This window comes from Melanerpes formicivorus, unplaced genomic scaffold, assembly GCF_026170545.1.
Source record: "Melanerpes formicivorus ecotype bairdi unplaced genomic scaffold, bMelFor1.0.p_v2 SCAF_20, whole genome shotgun sequence".
Classification (NCBI taxonomy): Eukaryota; Metazoa; Chordata; class Aves; order Piciformes; family Picidae; genus Melanerpes; species Melanerpes formicivorus.
The window spans coordinates 11,078,351-11,094,476 of NW_027142372.1; the positions used below are offsets into that span (position 1 = coordinate 11,078,351).

Consider the following 16,126-nt stretch of genomic DNA (forward strand, 5'->3'; position numbering starts at 1 on the left):
GTTCAATGACTGGCAGGTTGAAGTGTAACAAATCATGAGGCCTTTGGGTTTTGCAGGGTTCTGTTCCATGCGCTGGTATGAGTGCATCCAAGTGCACTGATACTTAGATGATATTGTGACCTTATAAAGGCAAGTGTGGCTCTGTGCTGCTGCTCTGCTTTTGTCTCAGATCTGCCTGGAAAATCTCCTTTCTCTGGAGGGAGAGGGGAAGGATTCTGTTAGGCGTGCAGAAAGAGGACTGGCACTTGCACCTCTCAGCAGAGGGGATTTCTGCTTCCTGTGCTGCCTGTCAGTAGCAGAGCCAAATAATTCTTTGTCCAAAAGGCATGGAGAATCATGAGAAGCACAATTCCTCTGTTCAAGTATCTGCCAGCATGAGCTCTCAAACCAATTAAGAGTCTGACTAGCTGTGTGGTCTCTTCAGCGCAGTTTCTCCCTCTGGATCCTGCGCACCAAGCACCCGTCACAAAGTCGTTTGCTGTAATAAAAGCCCAGTCGTTTTCCAGTGGTGCAGGAAGCCTTGCAAAGAAACCCTCTCCCTCTCTGCTCAAGAGAGTGCATATGGTCTGGTTTAATTGCTGGAAAGGGGGCTGGAAATGCAGCAAGCTGTTCTGCAGCTCCTGCTGTGCTGCAGGAGCGGCCCCAGAGCTTGCTGCACACTCACTAGCAAGCACGCCAGGCTGATGTCGTGTGCTTCGTCTCCCATGCCTCTGCAGGTGGATGGTCTGTTCATCATTGGGTGGATGTACCTGCCACCTCATGACCCTCATGTTGATGATCCCATGAGATTCAAGCCTCTCTTCAGGATTCATCTCATGGAGAGGAAATCTGCGACCGTTGAGTGTATGTATGGTCATAAGGGACCTCACAACGGCCATATCCAGGTGAGCTCCTCTAGCGCTTTCAGCATGCTCTCTCCTAGGCCTGATCTGTCTGTGCTCTGGAAATGGATTCCTCAAAATCCATGACAATTTTATTTAAGGGGTGTGGTTTCACCACCTTGTTGTATGCATGGATGCCAGCTTCGCACTCATTATGTGTCTGACAAGTTGTGTGGGCCGTTCCTCGCTCTGAATTTGTTCGCTGGCAGTGCTACAGCAAGGCTGTTACACTGTCTTCCTTTGGGATGGAGCACAGTGGGAGGGTGGCAGCTCCAGTATGTGCACAGACTGGGGGAAAGGATATGGGAAATAGCCTTGTGCAGCTGGGGAATACATCCAAGCAGGCACACAGACCTCTTCTGTTTTACAGCCCTCTATAAGGCAAGACCTTGAGGTGCTGAAGTAGCCTCCAGTGCCCTGAATGGATCCATTCTGTGTACTGTAGCATCCACTGGATGCTTTCAAAAGCTTCCTGAGAGGTCATTTCCTTTTCTTGGAAGAGGAAAGCTCAAATAAAGAAGCAACTTAAACCCAGTAGCTTTCATTAGAGTGCTTTGTTTGGTTCATTACTTTTATTTCTCTGTTCTGTAGCTGCTTCACTTGATTTCACTTAATGATTCCTCTCTTGTAGCAAATTCAGTCACATTTGTTGTGCACAGCATTTACTGTAAGCAGCCTTAGTTTACATCATCCTAGACATCTCTGGACAGGCCTGTAATGTGTTAAATTCTCTTCCATGGTAACCACAGATTGTAAAGAAGGATGAGTTCTCCACAAAGTGCAACCAGACGGATCACCATCGGATGTCAGGGGGAAGGCAAGAGGTAAGTGCTGTGCCAAGAGGCTGCATTAAAGCTGTTTCTGTGTCCCCTCTCTGCTAGCAGTCTTGGCTGTTCTTGGGATCTGGGAGGTCATCTTGTGCTTTCTCATTTCTATGTGTCTGCACAGACACAAAAATCCAGGCTGGCAGCTTCTGGCTGGAGTGGAATTGATCTGTGACTTGAAACAAAACTTGAAGTGGCCACATTTGAAGAACTGCTGAATCTTGGGGAACCTGCTTTGCACTTGTCAGGGAGTGATTTAAGGATCAATTTAATGATACACCCACAGAATACTGGATTGGAGACCCCATGCCTTACCTCAGTGCATAGCAAGATGTTAATATCTATCCTGTGAAGCAGAAAGCTGGTTTAGGATGTTCTCTGTGGCCAGGTAGCTTTTGAGCCTCAGCACTTTTTTTACCTTTCTGTGCTGTGCCACCATTCCTGTTTGATGGCAGGACCTGTCCAGAAACAGCAACACATGTTGTACACATGTAGCACTCACCAGACACTGATAGTGCTGCCTGTTTAATTAAGGCATTCCAGACATACTGATATTGAGTACCAGCTGCATTTGAATACCTGCTTGTCAGTGGGGCACCTTTCTACTGCTTGCCATCTTGGTCAAGGGATAAAAAGCTTTGTTTAATTGTTTATCCTGTGTCAGCTATACCCATCAAGGCAGATTTCCTGACTCCAGCCACATGTTTTAAGGTGCAGGTATAACTATGTCAGGATGAAAGCCTTCAGCTAATACCTGTTCCAGGTGGTGGGGTTTGCTGCTGACACATCTGCTACTTCTAACAAACCCTTTAAAATGTCTGTCTGCTAGAGGGGAGCTGCTGGGTGAAAGGTTTAGTTAAGTGTTTCTGGTTCTGTAGCAGATGGGAAATGCTTTAATACTTTGAAAGCTCTGTGTTAAGTGTCTGTGGCATTATGGTAATTGGAGGATCTGGCTTTAGAAGATAAAGCCAGCAGGTTTGGAATATCACTCGGCGTGCTGCTATCTTAGTGTAAGCTGTTATCACACTAACTCTTGGTAGGGTATTAACTTGTCAGAGCTGGTGTAGAGGTACTTCAGGAGATGTTTTCAAAGCACCCTTTGGATTCAGATGCATCAGTATTAATTTGGCAGGATTTAACCTCCTAAATCTTCAGTGCTTTTCAAAAGTTGCCCCTTTTGTATTTAACATGCCAGGATAGGGCACAGGAGTCAGCTTATGGGCACACAGATGAGTTAATGCAAGATAAGTTGGGATATAAAGAGGTAGTAGATCATCTGCTTTGCAGTAACAGGTGATGCTTATGCTTTTGTTCTGAGGAGTCATTGGTCCTACCTGTAATTTCTCTGAAGGGGAGGATGTTTATGGTATGCTGTCTGGCAGGCACAGGGCAGCTACCACTATCCCTGCTCATTAAGCATATTTCCAAACAAGCTGCATGTGCTTGTTCCCAGATCCAGCCACCCTCCTCTGTCTGTGGCAGGGCATTTGCCTTCTCTGTGGCTCTGCCACTTAGTTGTGCTGATGAGGTGAAGAAGTCATGCTGAGGTGCATCACTGCTGCAAATCTTCCTTCTGCTCCTTGCGCTGCAGGAATTCCGGACGTGGCTAAGGGAAGAGTGGGGTCGGACTCTGGAAGACATCTTCCATGAACACATGCAGGAGCTCATCTTGATGAAGTTCATCTACACCAGCCAATATGAGTAAGGGCACCAGCTCTTCCTAGGTATTGTCTGCTGCAACTTCCAGAGCACTCTGAGCTGTGGGGACAGGCTGAGAGAGCTGGGGGTTGTTCAGCCTGGAGAAGAGAAGGCTCCAGGGACACCTTGTGGCCTTTCAGGATTTAGAGACCAAGGAAGAAAAATGGAGATAGATTTACTTATTTTTTTAGCAGGGCCTGTTGTAACAGGACAAGGGGTGATGGTTTTGAACTGAGAGGGGAAATTCAGACTGAACAGAAGGAAAAACTACTTTATACTGGAGGTGGTGAGACACTGGCCCAGGTCGCCCAGAGAGGTGGGAGATGCCCCATCCCTGGAACTGTTCCAGGTCAGGTTGTTTGGGGCTTTAAGGAACCTGCTGTAGTTGCAGATGTCCCTGCTGACTGCAGGATGACTGGGATGGAGCTTTAAAGGTTCCTTCCAACCCCAAATATTCTATGGCTATGATTCTATGATTTGATCTAAAAATGGAATTCTTGCAAAAAGCTTTATCAGCCAGAGGAATCTTCTGCCTCTGCAGGCACTGTGCAGAAGTAAACTGGGAAGCACAGTGCCTCCCAGTTGTACAGAGAAATGAGTTGCAATGCCAGCAGTCATAATAAGGTTCCAAGTTTTCACAAGGTGGTTTTAAGTCATTTGACTGTCTTTAATTTGAAGGCAGAGCAAATACCCTTGATCCCAGGGAGCTGTCTGCTTGTTACTCATAATAGTAAGCAATGTGCTTTGTAGTGAGCTAGGCAGAAATGAAGACAGTCCCTGAGAGCTTGGGTTTTTTAACCATCACTCCAAACTTCTTCCAGCAGCCATCCTGCTGTAGCAAATGTTTGAATATGCTTCGTTCTTAGCTTCTCCAGAAATCCCAAGGAGTGAGGAGGTTCACTGTGACCTCTCTGCAAGGTCCTGCTGGTCTGCTAATGAGAGCTGGTGGAGAAGTGGGGGGAGCGCTCACATAGGTCTGAAGCAAAGCCTGTTGTTAAGTTTGTTGGTATTGACAGAAACACATCTCTCTCCTGATGACATCCCAAAGCTGCCTGGAGGAGCAGGCTGCAGACACATTCCTCCTGGTGAGGGATCCTCTCTTAACCTCTCTGATCCTTTGTTTCTTGTGCAGCAACTGCTTGACGTACCGGCGCATCTACCTCCCTCCCAGCAGCCCCAACGACCTTATAAAGCCAGGTCTCTTCAAAGGGACGTATGGGAGCCATGGGCTGGAGATTGTCATGTTGAGCTTCCATGGAAAGAAAGCAAAAGGGACTAAAATCACTGTGAGTGCATTTTCCTTTCTTTCAGGTGCTTGTTAAAATATTCTCAATGGCATGGAGCCATAGGAGAGGTCTCTCTCTGGGGAGGCAGTCAATTGTTACTACCCCAAACCTCATGGGGACTGGTGTCACCAGGTGAATCTTAACAGATGCAGAGTAGCTAGAACCTGCTCTGCAAAGTTTCTTATGATGCCACCTGGCTTCCCCTTCTTTTTCTTTCCTTTCCAGCTGCTTTCTGTGAGCAGCTGGTGGGAGGTCACTGGAGATCACTTGCATTTATCTGAGGAGCAGGTACCAAATGTTGGCAGCTTTTCACTGCAGCCAGGCTGGCGAAATCCTTCCTCTCTGCAGGGAGGGATTCTGACAAAGTGCAGTTGCAGCTTTGACTTTCTTTCACCCTTGCAACTACAGCCTGGCTTGTAGCTTTTGATTTAAAACTCTGAGAAGGGGAAAGCAGAGGTGATGTAGGCAGCTCAGGGAGCAACAAACAAAGTCCAAGCAAGTTGTTTGTTTGGGTTTTTTTTTGTTGTCAACTTGGTGATTGTAGAATAGAGTGAAGCACATAGAGGGCAGGCAGTGGGCATGAAGAGGATGCTGGTCTGAATTCTGTTGCTTCCTGTCTCCAGGGAGATCCCAACATCCCAGCTGGGCAGCAGACTGTGGAGATTGACCTGGCTCACCCCCTGCAGCTACCAGACATTGAGAGCCTTCGTGATTTCAGCGAGCTCTCCCGCATCGTCCTGGAGGTGCAGGAGCAGGTCCGGCAGGAGGAGCAGGAGCAGGAACACCAGCAGGAGGAAGATGACCACCCCCAGCAAGCTGCCTCCCAGCCTGCTGCAAAGTCCCTAGGAGCAGAAGGTGCTGAGGGGGAAGAGACTGCAGCTGGGGCAGAGGGGACAGCCCAGGACAAGGCACCAGCTTCCCAGCCCTTTGTGCTGCCTATGGGAGTCATATCAAGGAATGAAGACTACCCCCGGACCTGCCGGATCTGGTAATGGGGACTGGTGGTTTTAGATTGAAATGGAAAGGGGGGGAAGCCTTTGAGAGCTGTTTGGTGTTTACTTGTCCTTTACCTGTGGGGGGGGTCTCCCAGCCCCTTGTGCTCACAGCTGCTGCTGTCTCAGAATAGAATCATCTTTATTGAAAGAAGCCTTTAAGGTCACTGAATCCTACCATTAGCCCAGCACTACCAGGTCACCACTAAACCATGTCCCTCAGTACCACATCTATACAGCTTTTCAATCTCCCCAGAGATGTGGACTTCACCAGTGCCCTGGGCAGCCTAGTCCAGGCCTTGACAAGCCTTTTGGGGAAGAAATTGTTCCTCATGTCCAACCTAACCCTCCCCTGGTGCAACTTGAGGCTGGTTCCTCTTGTTCTGTCACTCGTTGCTTGGGAGAAGAGATCAACCCCCACCTGTCTCCAGCTTCCTTTCAGGTAGCTGTAGGGGGTGAGAAGGTCTTTGCTGAGCCTCCTGTACTCCAGGATGAACAGCCCCAGTTCCCTCCCATGTTTTTTTTTGGCCTTCCTCTTACCTCACTGTCATCTACTATCCTGTTTCCTTCTAGATTTTATCATGTTCCTTCTGGAGCCAGCACCTCTCCCATATTCCACACCTGCTTTTTTAGTGTTCTGTTTCCCAGAGCTGCCCAGCTTATGTATTTGGAGACCTGTCCAAGCCATTTCCTGTTTCTGTGTGTCATTTGTGTTCTGTAGCTATGGAACACGGTGCTCTCTCCCACCCTTCCCTAGCCTCTGCTGCCTCAGGGCCCGCTCTGGAAGGTGCTGAGCACCCTAAACAGTAGCTGCAAGTATGCAGAGAGCCTTGTTGAATGAAACCTGGAGTCAGTGAAGCAGCAGCCTAAACTAAGTGTGGAAAAAGAACCGAAAGGCTGAGGCTTAGGCAGGTGACCTTCAGCCAAACATCTGTGCTCATGGAAAAACCTCCTGGCTAATCCCAGCAGGGCCCTGCTGCCTCAACCCAGTTGTGTTTGACTAAAATCCCATTCCACCTACTGCTTGCTTGGAGGTTAGGCTGACCTTTAGTGCTCCCCAGCTCCAGCTGAATTTTTCTTCTTGTGGATTTTTCATCCTCTCCCTTCCCCTGGGTTTCGTCACGAGGGTGGGTCACCCTCTCAGCATGCTTTTCTGTGAGGAGTGTCTGGGCCTGGCTTGATCCTCGCGTTGCAGAAGTAAAATCTCAGCTGGGTTCCTGGGTTGAGCCAGAGGAACAGCTCAGCCTTGATGTGCAGCTGCTCATTAGAATAGCCCAAAGCAGCAACCTCCAAATGGCAACAGGGAGTTTCTTATCTTGAAATGGTATCAGCAGTGGTTTGTGCTGTGTGAGAAGAGAACAGAATAAACCAGGTTGGAAGAGACCTTCAAGATCATCGCGTCCAACCCACCTAAACAACTAAACTAATGGCACCAAGCACCCCAGCAAGTCTCCTCCTGAACACCTCCAGTGATGGTGACTCCACCACCTCCCCAGGCAGCCCATTCCAATGAGCAATCACTCTCTCTGTATAGAACTTCTTCCTAACATCCAACCTAAACCTCCCCTGGCACAGCCTGAGACTGTGTCCTCTTGTTCTGGTACTGGCTGCCTGGGAGAAGAGACCAACCTCTGCCTGTCTACAACCCCCTTTCAGGTAGTTGTAGAGAGCAATAAGGTCACCCCTGAGTCTCTTCCTCTCCAGGCTAAGCAGCCCCAGCTCCCTCAGCCTCTCCTCACAGGGCTTGTGTTCCAAACCCCTCACCAACTTTGTTGCCCTTCTCTGGACTCATTCCAGCAAGTCAACCTCCTTCCTAAACTGAGGGGCCCAGAACTGGATACAGGACTTGAGGTGTGGCCTAACCAGTGCAGTGTACAGGGACAGAATGCCCTCCCTGCTCCTGCTGGCCACACTGTTCTTGATGCAGCCCAGGATGCCATTGGCCCTCTTGGCTGCCTGGGCACACTGCAGGCTCATGTTCAGCTGACCCAGTGTCAAGCCCTCCCGGTTCTGCAGCCCCTGGCAGCAGGTTCAGGCACCTGGTTTTCTGGGTGAGTTCTTTTGTGTTTCGTTAGACGTTGGCTAACTGTGGCGGCTCTCACATCTCTGCATCCTCTCCTTGCAGCTTTTATGGCACAGGGCTTATTGCTGGCCACGGCTTCACCAGCCCCGAGAGAACCCCGGGGGTGTTTGTGCTCTTCGACGACGATCGCTTCGGCTTCATCTGGCTGGAGCTGAAGTCCTTCAGCCTCTACAGCCGCATCAAGGTCTCCTTCCAGAACGCCGAGGCGCCCTCCCGGGAGGCTTTCGAGGACATGCTGAAGAACATCCAGTCCCTGGCTACCTGATGGGTGATCTGTGATGGACAGGGCTAGGGGTTGCAAAGGCTGCTGCGCTCCCCAGCCAGGGCTGGGGTGGGGAGTTCCTTGCTCTCGGTACCTCTGAATGAAAGCATGCACTTTTAATGAAGCCTTTTTACCCCACCCCCACCCCCTGAGATGTACACACCCCAGTGAGAAATACCCCATGGCTGCCCCTGCCTTCTGCCACTCCACACTGCTCCCTGGCAGTCCTCAGCACCCTGTCTTGTGTAGCTGAAGGGATCCTGCAGAGGAGGGAACAGACCTGTGTGACTGCAAAAAGAATGTATTGGAGCAACAATAACTCGAGGTCAGAACTGGATCAGAAGAAGCTCTAATTGACTGCATGGACACAAGTCCTCTGCTCTGACTGTTAGCAGTCTCATGTGGAAAGAGCTCTTCAGGGAAGGGATTTATTGAGGCTTTTGCTGTGCTTCAGGATGATGTGTCCTCCTGGGAGGCTTGCTCTATCCAGTGCATCCTCCACTGCAGACTGGCTGGCTGCTTAGAGAGAAATTATATAAGGATAAAGCTTTTCCTCCTCTCCAGAAACCTTTCTCTGGGGGCAGCATTGTCAAGAGAGGCTGATGTCCTCCTTGGACACCACCTCCTGCATCCTTGGCTTAGTAATTGGTGTGGGTGGTTTCCTTTTGAGAAGTTTCCTCATCTTAGCAGCAAGGTGAGGATTCCCACCCTAAATGACCACGTGTGTTGTGTTGCCCTGACAGCTGGAGCTTGGTGGATGTGCTGTCCCTGGGGCTTCAGGTCTGAGTGGCTCCCTGAGAGTAGAGGAGATGAGTCTTGTAGGAGCTGGGTCTGGAACTGGAAGTGAGTGGAAACTGCAGAGGCTGGTGCATTCAGAACTGGTTTTGTACCTCAAAGCTTCACCTCAGATCTTTTAAAGTGGATCTGAAAATGTAAAGGAAGGAGGAAAACTGAGATAAGCTCAACTGCAGCCTGCTGGCCCCTGCCTGTGATGGGCAGCAGAGGGTGCCATGTGCTGCTGGTACTGGTGTGACCCCAGGTCTGTGTCATTCTTGGATCAAGTTGCCCCATGCAGTCTGAGGGGGGAGCAGTGAGGAGTTCTCCTAAAATTGCTGTGGCTTGTTCTGCACCTTTTGTGGCTGGTGCTGCTGCTGGGCTCACAGGACCCTTCACTTTGTACTCACACTTGTTTCATCCCAGATGATTTCTGCTTCCACAGAAAACCCCTGGGCTTAATTTTCCCTGATTCTGTGTGGCAGATCTGAGCTCCACTGGGAAGTGTGGGCTGTAGGAAAGGGAGCAGATTCCCCATAGACTGTCCTCTGCAGGAAAGCCCTGGCCAGTGCTAATCTACAGACTGTAAACCATCAGCATTTGCATTGTGTGTGTTACTGATGCTGGGTGGGAAGAGATGATGGAATGCACAGAGGGAAAGCAGCTATGTGTAAGGAAGCTCTTGGTTACAAGCAAAATACATCCTTTGTGCCAGCTACTCTCTGGCTGTGAAGATAAACTCCAGGTCTCTTCTCTTCCTGCTGGATCAGTGTCTAACAAAACTCTGCCTTTAGCTCCTCTGCAGGGTTTGGTTTGTCAGTGTGTCTGTGTTGGGAGGGTCCAGGCCCCTTCTGTGAAGTTTGAGGCACTGCCTGCTTTTGCTGACTGTGAGCAGCTTTGATTCTCACTCTCACAAGGGCTCTCTGCCATTTCTGGCTCTGGAGCGTTCCTCAGGCTGCGTGAGAACCATGTCTCCAGCAGAGACTTTGAGCAGAAGGTCACATCACTCACAGGATTAATTCTTGTCTCTTTGGATATAGTTTTACAAACCTCTGAGAGTTTGAAGGTGATTCAGGGCACTCTTGCCTTTGTTTCCTGCTGGCTTGTCAGTGGTGGGAATCCTGCCTGGGTGTTGGAGGTGAGGCTCTGAAGTGCTATTACTGCTGTAGTGAATGAGCTATAAAAAGCGGGTTGTTTCTGAGCAGCCTGGTAGAGGTGTTCCTGTTCTCATCAGCAGAGGGAAGAGTTGACTTGGATCTCATCCCATCAGGCAGAGCAGAGAGAGAGGGAGGGTGGCAGTTCCCTGAGCCTTGGTGTGTGGGCTGGGAGGTGAGCTGCAGCTAAAATCAGGCATCTCAACCTTGACTGCAGCTGCTGAGCTGTGAGCAGGAGGAGAGCGTGTGCTTTAGTCTTGCAGACAGAGGTTTTCCAGCTTGATGGTGCAGGTTTTTGGGAGCCTGTCTGGCATCTGGGTGGCCAGTTTATCCCTGAGTTTGCTGGTGCAGCCAGTGTGTTGGCTTCTTTGTACTCTCCCGGACAGCCTAAAGCAGTGAGAAGTGCTCTTGGGCAGCTGAATCACTTGTCCCTAAACCCAGCTTTGCTTCAGCTGCAGGTGGATCCATAGCTCTGGTTGTGGATTCATCCTTCCTTCCATTCCCCACTCACCTGGAAAAATGAAAAGCCTGAAGTTTTACATAACTGACCTTTTGGGTTTGAAAGTAAGACTGAAAATCCAGACTGTATTGAACTTACTACAAGCACTTGGCCCAAGACCTGAGTCACTGGCTAAGCACAGATGGTGACTCTGTAGCTGGTCTCCTCCTTGTAACCTGCTGTGTTGGGCTGGCTGAGAGTGTAAAGGTGGTGTAAGCTTGTTCCATGGCCATGTCATAAAATGCTTTTCATAGTAGTTACCTGCAGCTTCAGTTCCCCTTGATAGCAAACCTGTGGACTGCAGTTGGCAGCAGTGTGTTGCTTGAGGCTGAGGACAGGTCTCTTTGTCATTTGGACGAGGACCTCGTGGTGAGCTGTTGGCGCAGGTTGTGCATCTGCTCTCCTCCAGGCTACCGTGGTTCTGCTTGTGTCTTGTCCCTTCTGAACCTCTTCAGGGGCAGTGTTAAGAATTCCCTCTTCCAAAGGCCAGGTCTGCTTGACTTGCTGGAGACGAGGGCTTTGCAGAGGCTTGATGCTCTGCAGGAGCTCTTCACAGCTCAGCTTTGCCCCTGTAGTAGCATCTTTGTATTTACAGTGTACCTGACTGGCCTCAAAGTGTCAAAACCTGCTAGTCCTGATCAAAGGCAAAACTGCTGATACACTCTGGCTTTATTCTGTCTAGAGCAAAGGCAGTGAAAAGAGCAAATGCTGTATTAATGCTGCTCCTCTGCCTTCTCACCTTCTGCTCCTGAAAGCCTGGCAGGCTTTTGTGGCATTTCAGAAGACAATCCGTTCTGATTTGGCTTAGAGTGAAGGAAAGCTGTTAACGTGGTGACTTGGGAGAGACCAACATAAATGCTCTGGGTACTCCTGTGCCTTTACTGACTCCTTTGTGTGTGGCTGCATCAGCAGGGAAAAGCAGGATAGCACGACAAGGAGTTACAACTTGTAGCCCTGAGGGCTTTGGGAGAGGAGAACAAACGAGAGGAGCCCAGCTGGATTTAGCCACGGGTGATGCTGAGATCCCAGCTAAGGGAGATGCAGCCACAGCCCCAGTCCTGCCTTCCCTGTTGGAAGCAGTGCTGTCAGCCCAGCATTTTGCCTTGCTTGTTGATGTTTGGTATAGGCTATGCCACTCCCCTGCACTGTATGTCTCAGTGCATCCCCTTCCTCCTCCAAGCCCAGCTGTCCAGCTTGTTGGGGTATTTCTGTGAGCTGCTGATAGGGACAATGTGTGGTGGTGCCTTGTGGATGGTGATAAATCACTGGTGCTGACGTGTCCCTGTCTTGTTTGCTCTGTAGAAAATCTTGGGGACAATTGGCTTTATTTCTTGATCCCAGATGGGTGGAAAAGCACTGGGGAAGATGGAAAAACAACTTGCCAGGGGTAGGAATACTCTTGGCAGAAGCCTTATGGAATAAACAAAGTGCTTGCAGAGCAGCGTTGTCCCAAAAGCCACAGCAAGACCTAGAGCTTAATTCTGGCTCGGGAGCAATGAGCAAGTGACTGGCTGACATGCAGGGGCTGTGTTGTGCTCCTAGATCACGCTCTCTGTGTTGTCAAAACACATGGATTTGGCCAGCTGGAAGAGAGAAGCATCAAAGATCCTCATCCAGCCAGTTTGTTTGCCTTGGGCCTGATTTTGTAGCTATAAATGTGCTGTGCTCAGGCGGCGCGGGTGCAGGAGCCTCGCCGCACTCCACATGGACTTGTCAGGCTTTTTGCTTCGTTATTGAGGAGGAAAAGGGCTGGAATCACTTTGTCACTTTGGCTGTCAGCATCCCTCTGGAGTGAGCATTGCTGCTACAGCTGCTCTGGAGTGGGGCAAAGGTTGGATGGCAATTAACTAGGAAGCAGATAGTGGGGAGAAAGCAGATTCATCTGCAAGTGTGCTTGGAGGTGTAAGCTAGCAGGAGAACCCCCCCCAACTACAGCTGGCTGAAGTGTTTACTGCTAAACAAGGGTGACTTAATTGCTTATTTTCATTATTGTTAATTTAAAACTGGTGGGGCTTAATGGGAGTGTTGGGTGTTGTGTGGAAATGGGTTGTATAACCCAGATTTGCTAGTTTAGGACTTGGTAAGGTGTTAACTCTGCCGTGTAGCTGGTTGCTCACGTGGCAACTAATCTTCTGTTGCATTCAGCTGCCAAAGGGATTGCGTGCTGGCCTTTGCTGTGGGCCAGAGGGACGGCAGAACTTGCCAGCTGGACAGTGAAATGTCTGAGATGTGTGATCAGGTGGTGGAGTGGAAGATGAGTTAGCAAACTGTGAGTGCCACTGACCTTTTACTCTGTGTGTGCTGAATGAAAATGTACATTTCTGGGGTTTTGTTTGGATTGCAGTCATCTGAGTTGTTTCTGATGAAAAGGGAACTCAGATCAGCAGTGTTCATTAGCTTAATTAAAGCAATCTGCACTTTTTTCCATTGATTGATACTCCCCCTGAGCAGGTGTGCCCTGTTTCCATGTGTCTTTTGCACTCACCACTTCAGTGTGACACCAATGGATTCATCTGGGCATCTCCTGCAGGCTTTGAGCGTAAGTAAGTCTCTCTAAAGCGGTACTTGATGGAAATGAAGGTGAAACACCAAGTCTCTGCTTTGGGCAGAGGGTAGATCAGAGGCAAAAGGTGAACTGTTCTTTCTGAAATGCCTTCTGACATCAAGCACCTCGGGTTTGTGCCACAAACATCCCCGTGGGACAGAACTGTGGTTTGAACAGCTCACCTGCCACACCTGCTCCCCTCTCTGAGGGGCAGGGCTTTGTCTGGCCTTCTGTTGGAGGGTTTGGGAGGAACAGGCTGTGTAGAAAAGCCAGATGTGACTTTGCAGCACTCAGCCTACTTCACCCCAGGTATCAGAAAGCTGAGCAAAACGCCTGTGTTACTTTTACACCTGATCATTGTTATCCAAGGAGCCTTTTCCAGTTTCAAATAATAAAAGGAAAGTTTTGTGAACTTAATTCTGTCTGCTTCCTTTTTTTGTTGTTGTTCCAAAGGAAAGGAGTTGGGTGAGTTCCACCCTTCTGGCATGCAGCAGCCTGGCTTCCACCATGTGGTAAGAATTGATTTCCCTTCCTTTGGGTACTTGGTGAGCAGTTAAACTGCTTTCCTGAAGGTGTGAGAGACACCCACACCCACACACCTCATGCTCTTCCCTTCTCCCTGTTGTCTGTTCTTGTATCTGCCCTAGGGTGGCTATGGTGCCCAACTCCCTCCTGCAGCAGAAGCTGTGGCTGGCAGAACCAGCACAGCCCTGAGGAAGTCTTTGCCCTCCCAGCCTCAGCTTTCCCTCTATGAAAGGAAGTGTGGGGTGATCCTGGAATCTTTTTTTATTCTTGTTTCATCAGCTGGCACAAAACTGACAGGTTTCCCACCACCAGTGCCCTCCCTCAATCCTGTGTGTTAACTTCCTGGTGCTGAAGGCAGATCTGACTCCACTCCTTCCCATGATGTATTCTGTGGATGATCTCACACTCATTCAAGCCTTAGCAAGGGAGAACAGCAGAGCATGTTTAGCACACATGCAGTAACTCCTACCATATGTTTGGCCTTCAAGGAGCACAAATGTAGCTTCTCAAGTGGCAGCACTTCTGAATACCAACCACATGCACCTCCCAAGTGCTGGCTTGCTACCATCCCTCTCCTTCCAAAGAAGCTCAGAGGTGTGAAGGTTCAGTGCTTGGGCAGCTTAACACCTCCTGGAGAGGAGCAAGGTTAAGCCTTGCTCACCTCCTTTGCTCCTGGCCAAGGAGTGAGGAGGTATCTGTGACCTGGCAGAGATGTTCTTCAGCAGGTGGGTTCTTCATCCTGCTTGGTGATGGATGAATGGCTTTTTCCATCTGCTAGGGGTAAAGTCCTGAGTGTCACAGCTGGTTATGGGCTGTTAACTGCAGAACAAGCAGAGGGTTGTCCCTGTAGTTCTTAACTTGGAACCTGAGGCCATTTGAGGGCAATTTTTTCCCTCTCTGGGAAGGTGGTTGCTGTGAACAGGCACATCCAGTGCTGGCCTAGGGACTGTGTGTGTAGCTGCGTCTTGGTCTCCAGTCAGGGCTGGTTTTCTGCTCTGTCAGAAGGGCCACTGCTGCTGTTTGTGGTAGTGCTGCTTTTTTCTTGGCTTCTTCCTAAAAACCACAACGCTCTGGTGCCTCAGCATGGAGTCAGAGGTCTGTTCATTCCAGCCAGGAAGGAAGGAAGGTGAGTCTCCCTTCTTAGTGCTGCAAGTATGTGCCTGAAAATCAACTCCCAGGATGATCCCAACTCCTGGCAGCAGCTGGAGCCCTTACCCTGGGGTACAGATGGGGTGTGAAAGCCACACCAGGGCTTGTCATTCCCTCTCAGTGCAGTACTTCTGCCTTTCTGCCTAATGCTTGCTTTATTTTTGGCTGTGGGGAGACACATGCAGACCAGCCCTGGCAAGCCAGGCTAAGCTTGCTCCAGATGTTGTGTCAGCTTCCAGAGCATCAGCACCTAGAGCTGTGTGAAACAGCATCTCCTGCTGTGGCTTGGTGGTCCTAATCTCTCTGCTGCTTCAGGAACAGGCTGGAGCAGAGGTTTTTGTTTCAGAGCTGCTTGGGAGTGTTGTAATTTGTCACTGTTCTGCTATCAGCCACCCCGAGCTGCTTTTGGCCCCTCCTGTGAGAGGGGAGTGTCACCTACCCTCCCTCCCAGGGCAAGAGAGGATGGAGGGGGCCAGACCCCCTCATTCCCAGAGGCTGCATTAGAGGTTTGGAGTCTCCATGTTTAGTCTGGGGCCAGGGGGAGAAGGAAAAACTTTACCCATCTTGGTCCAAGGGCTTCCCAGTTTCCAAACCTTTGGAGGCACCAAAGTGGGGGAATGTTCAGCTGTCCAAACCTGGGTCTGCCCTCTCTTTGCATCCTTCCCCAGTGTGTAGGCTGGGAGCAGGATGAGCCATTTGGTCTGTGCTTTTCTCACCCCACTTCCCAGCAGGGCTGTGTTTCTTCCCTCTCTTCCCGGTGCCAAACGTTAATTAGAGACAAGCTTTACCTGGCTAAGTAAAGGCCAGCTCCTTCTGCAGCCCCTGGGAGTTGTCACCCTTTGGCTTGCCCCTGAGGCCTCCCTGCAGCAATTGCCGTTTGTGCCGGTCCTGCCTGGCTGCCTCCGTGCCTGGCCGTGCTTTTAGGACCCGCGGTTTAATGGCACCGTGTCCCTTTTCACATCCAACTCGGGGTCCCCCTCTGCAGGCCGAGGCTCCTCCAGGGGCCGCCGCAGCTGCTGCCGGGTGGGGTCCGGCAGTGTGGCACGGCGCGTCCGCCAGGGGGCGCCTGAAGACTGGGCACGGACACGCGTGGGATTCCTCCCCCCTCCCTGGTCATGGGTGGGACCAGTGCCCTGGGACTGGGTGCCTGTGGGACTCCCCTGCGGGTGGGGACACCTGAGCATCCCACAGGGAACGTCTCTGGGAAGTGGTCACCCTGCAGGGGCTGGGGTGGAAGGGACCCCAGATGGGCAGAGTCCAACACGATGGCATTCAACAAGTCCATCCTGGTCTGATGGTGAGCAGCCTTGTGCACATCAGTGTCACGCTGCCTGCTGGGGACGTGGAGGCCCTGGTGAAGGGCCTTACCAGCAGCCACTCCTGGAGGAGGCCTGTCCCACAGAGATGCAGGGACAGTGCTTTCTCCTACCAAACACTGAGAAGGAAGTGAGCCA

The 16,126-nt window shown here is 50.5% G+C and overlaps 1 protein-coding gene across 2 annotated transcripts in view; it reads left to right on the top strand.

Moving 5' to 3' along the window:
• FBXO31 (F-box protein 31) overlaps positions 1–13,415 on the top strand; it is a 31,753-nt gene extending 18,338 nt beyond the window's left edge. For both annotated transcript variants that reach the window (XM_068150813.1, XM_068150814.1), the window contains 6 exons: positions 717–884; positions 1,631–1,705; positions 3,297–3,406; positions 4,536–4,689; positions 5,313–5,677; positions 7,807–13,415. In XM_068150813.1, the coding sequence (XP_068006914.1) occupies positions 717–884; positions 1,631–1,705; positions 3,297–3,406; positions 4,536–4,689; positions 5,313–5,677; positions 7,807–8,029 (1,095 nt within the window). In that variant the 3' untranslated portion in view covers positions 8,030–13,415. The remainder of the gene's footprint in view (positions 1–716; positions 885–1,630; positions 1,706–3,296; positions 3,407–4,535; positions 4,690–5,312; positions 5,678–7,806) is intronic.
• Positions 13,416–16,126: the final 2,711 nt, after the last annotated feature.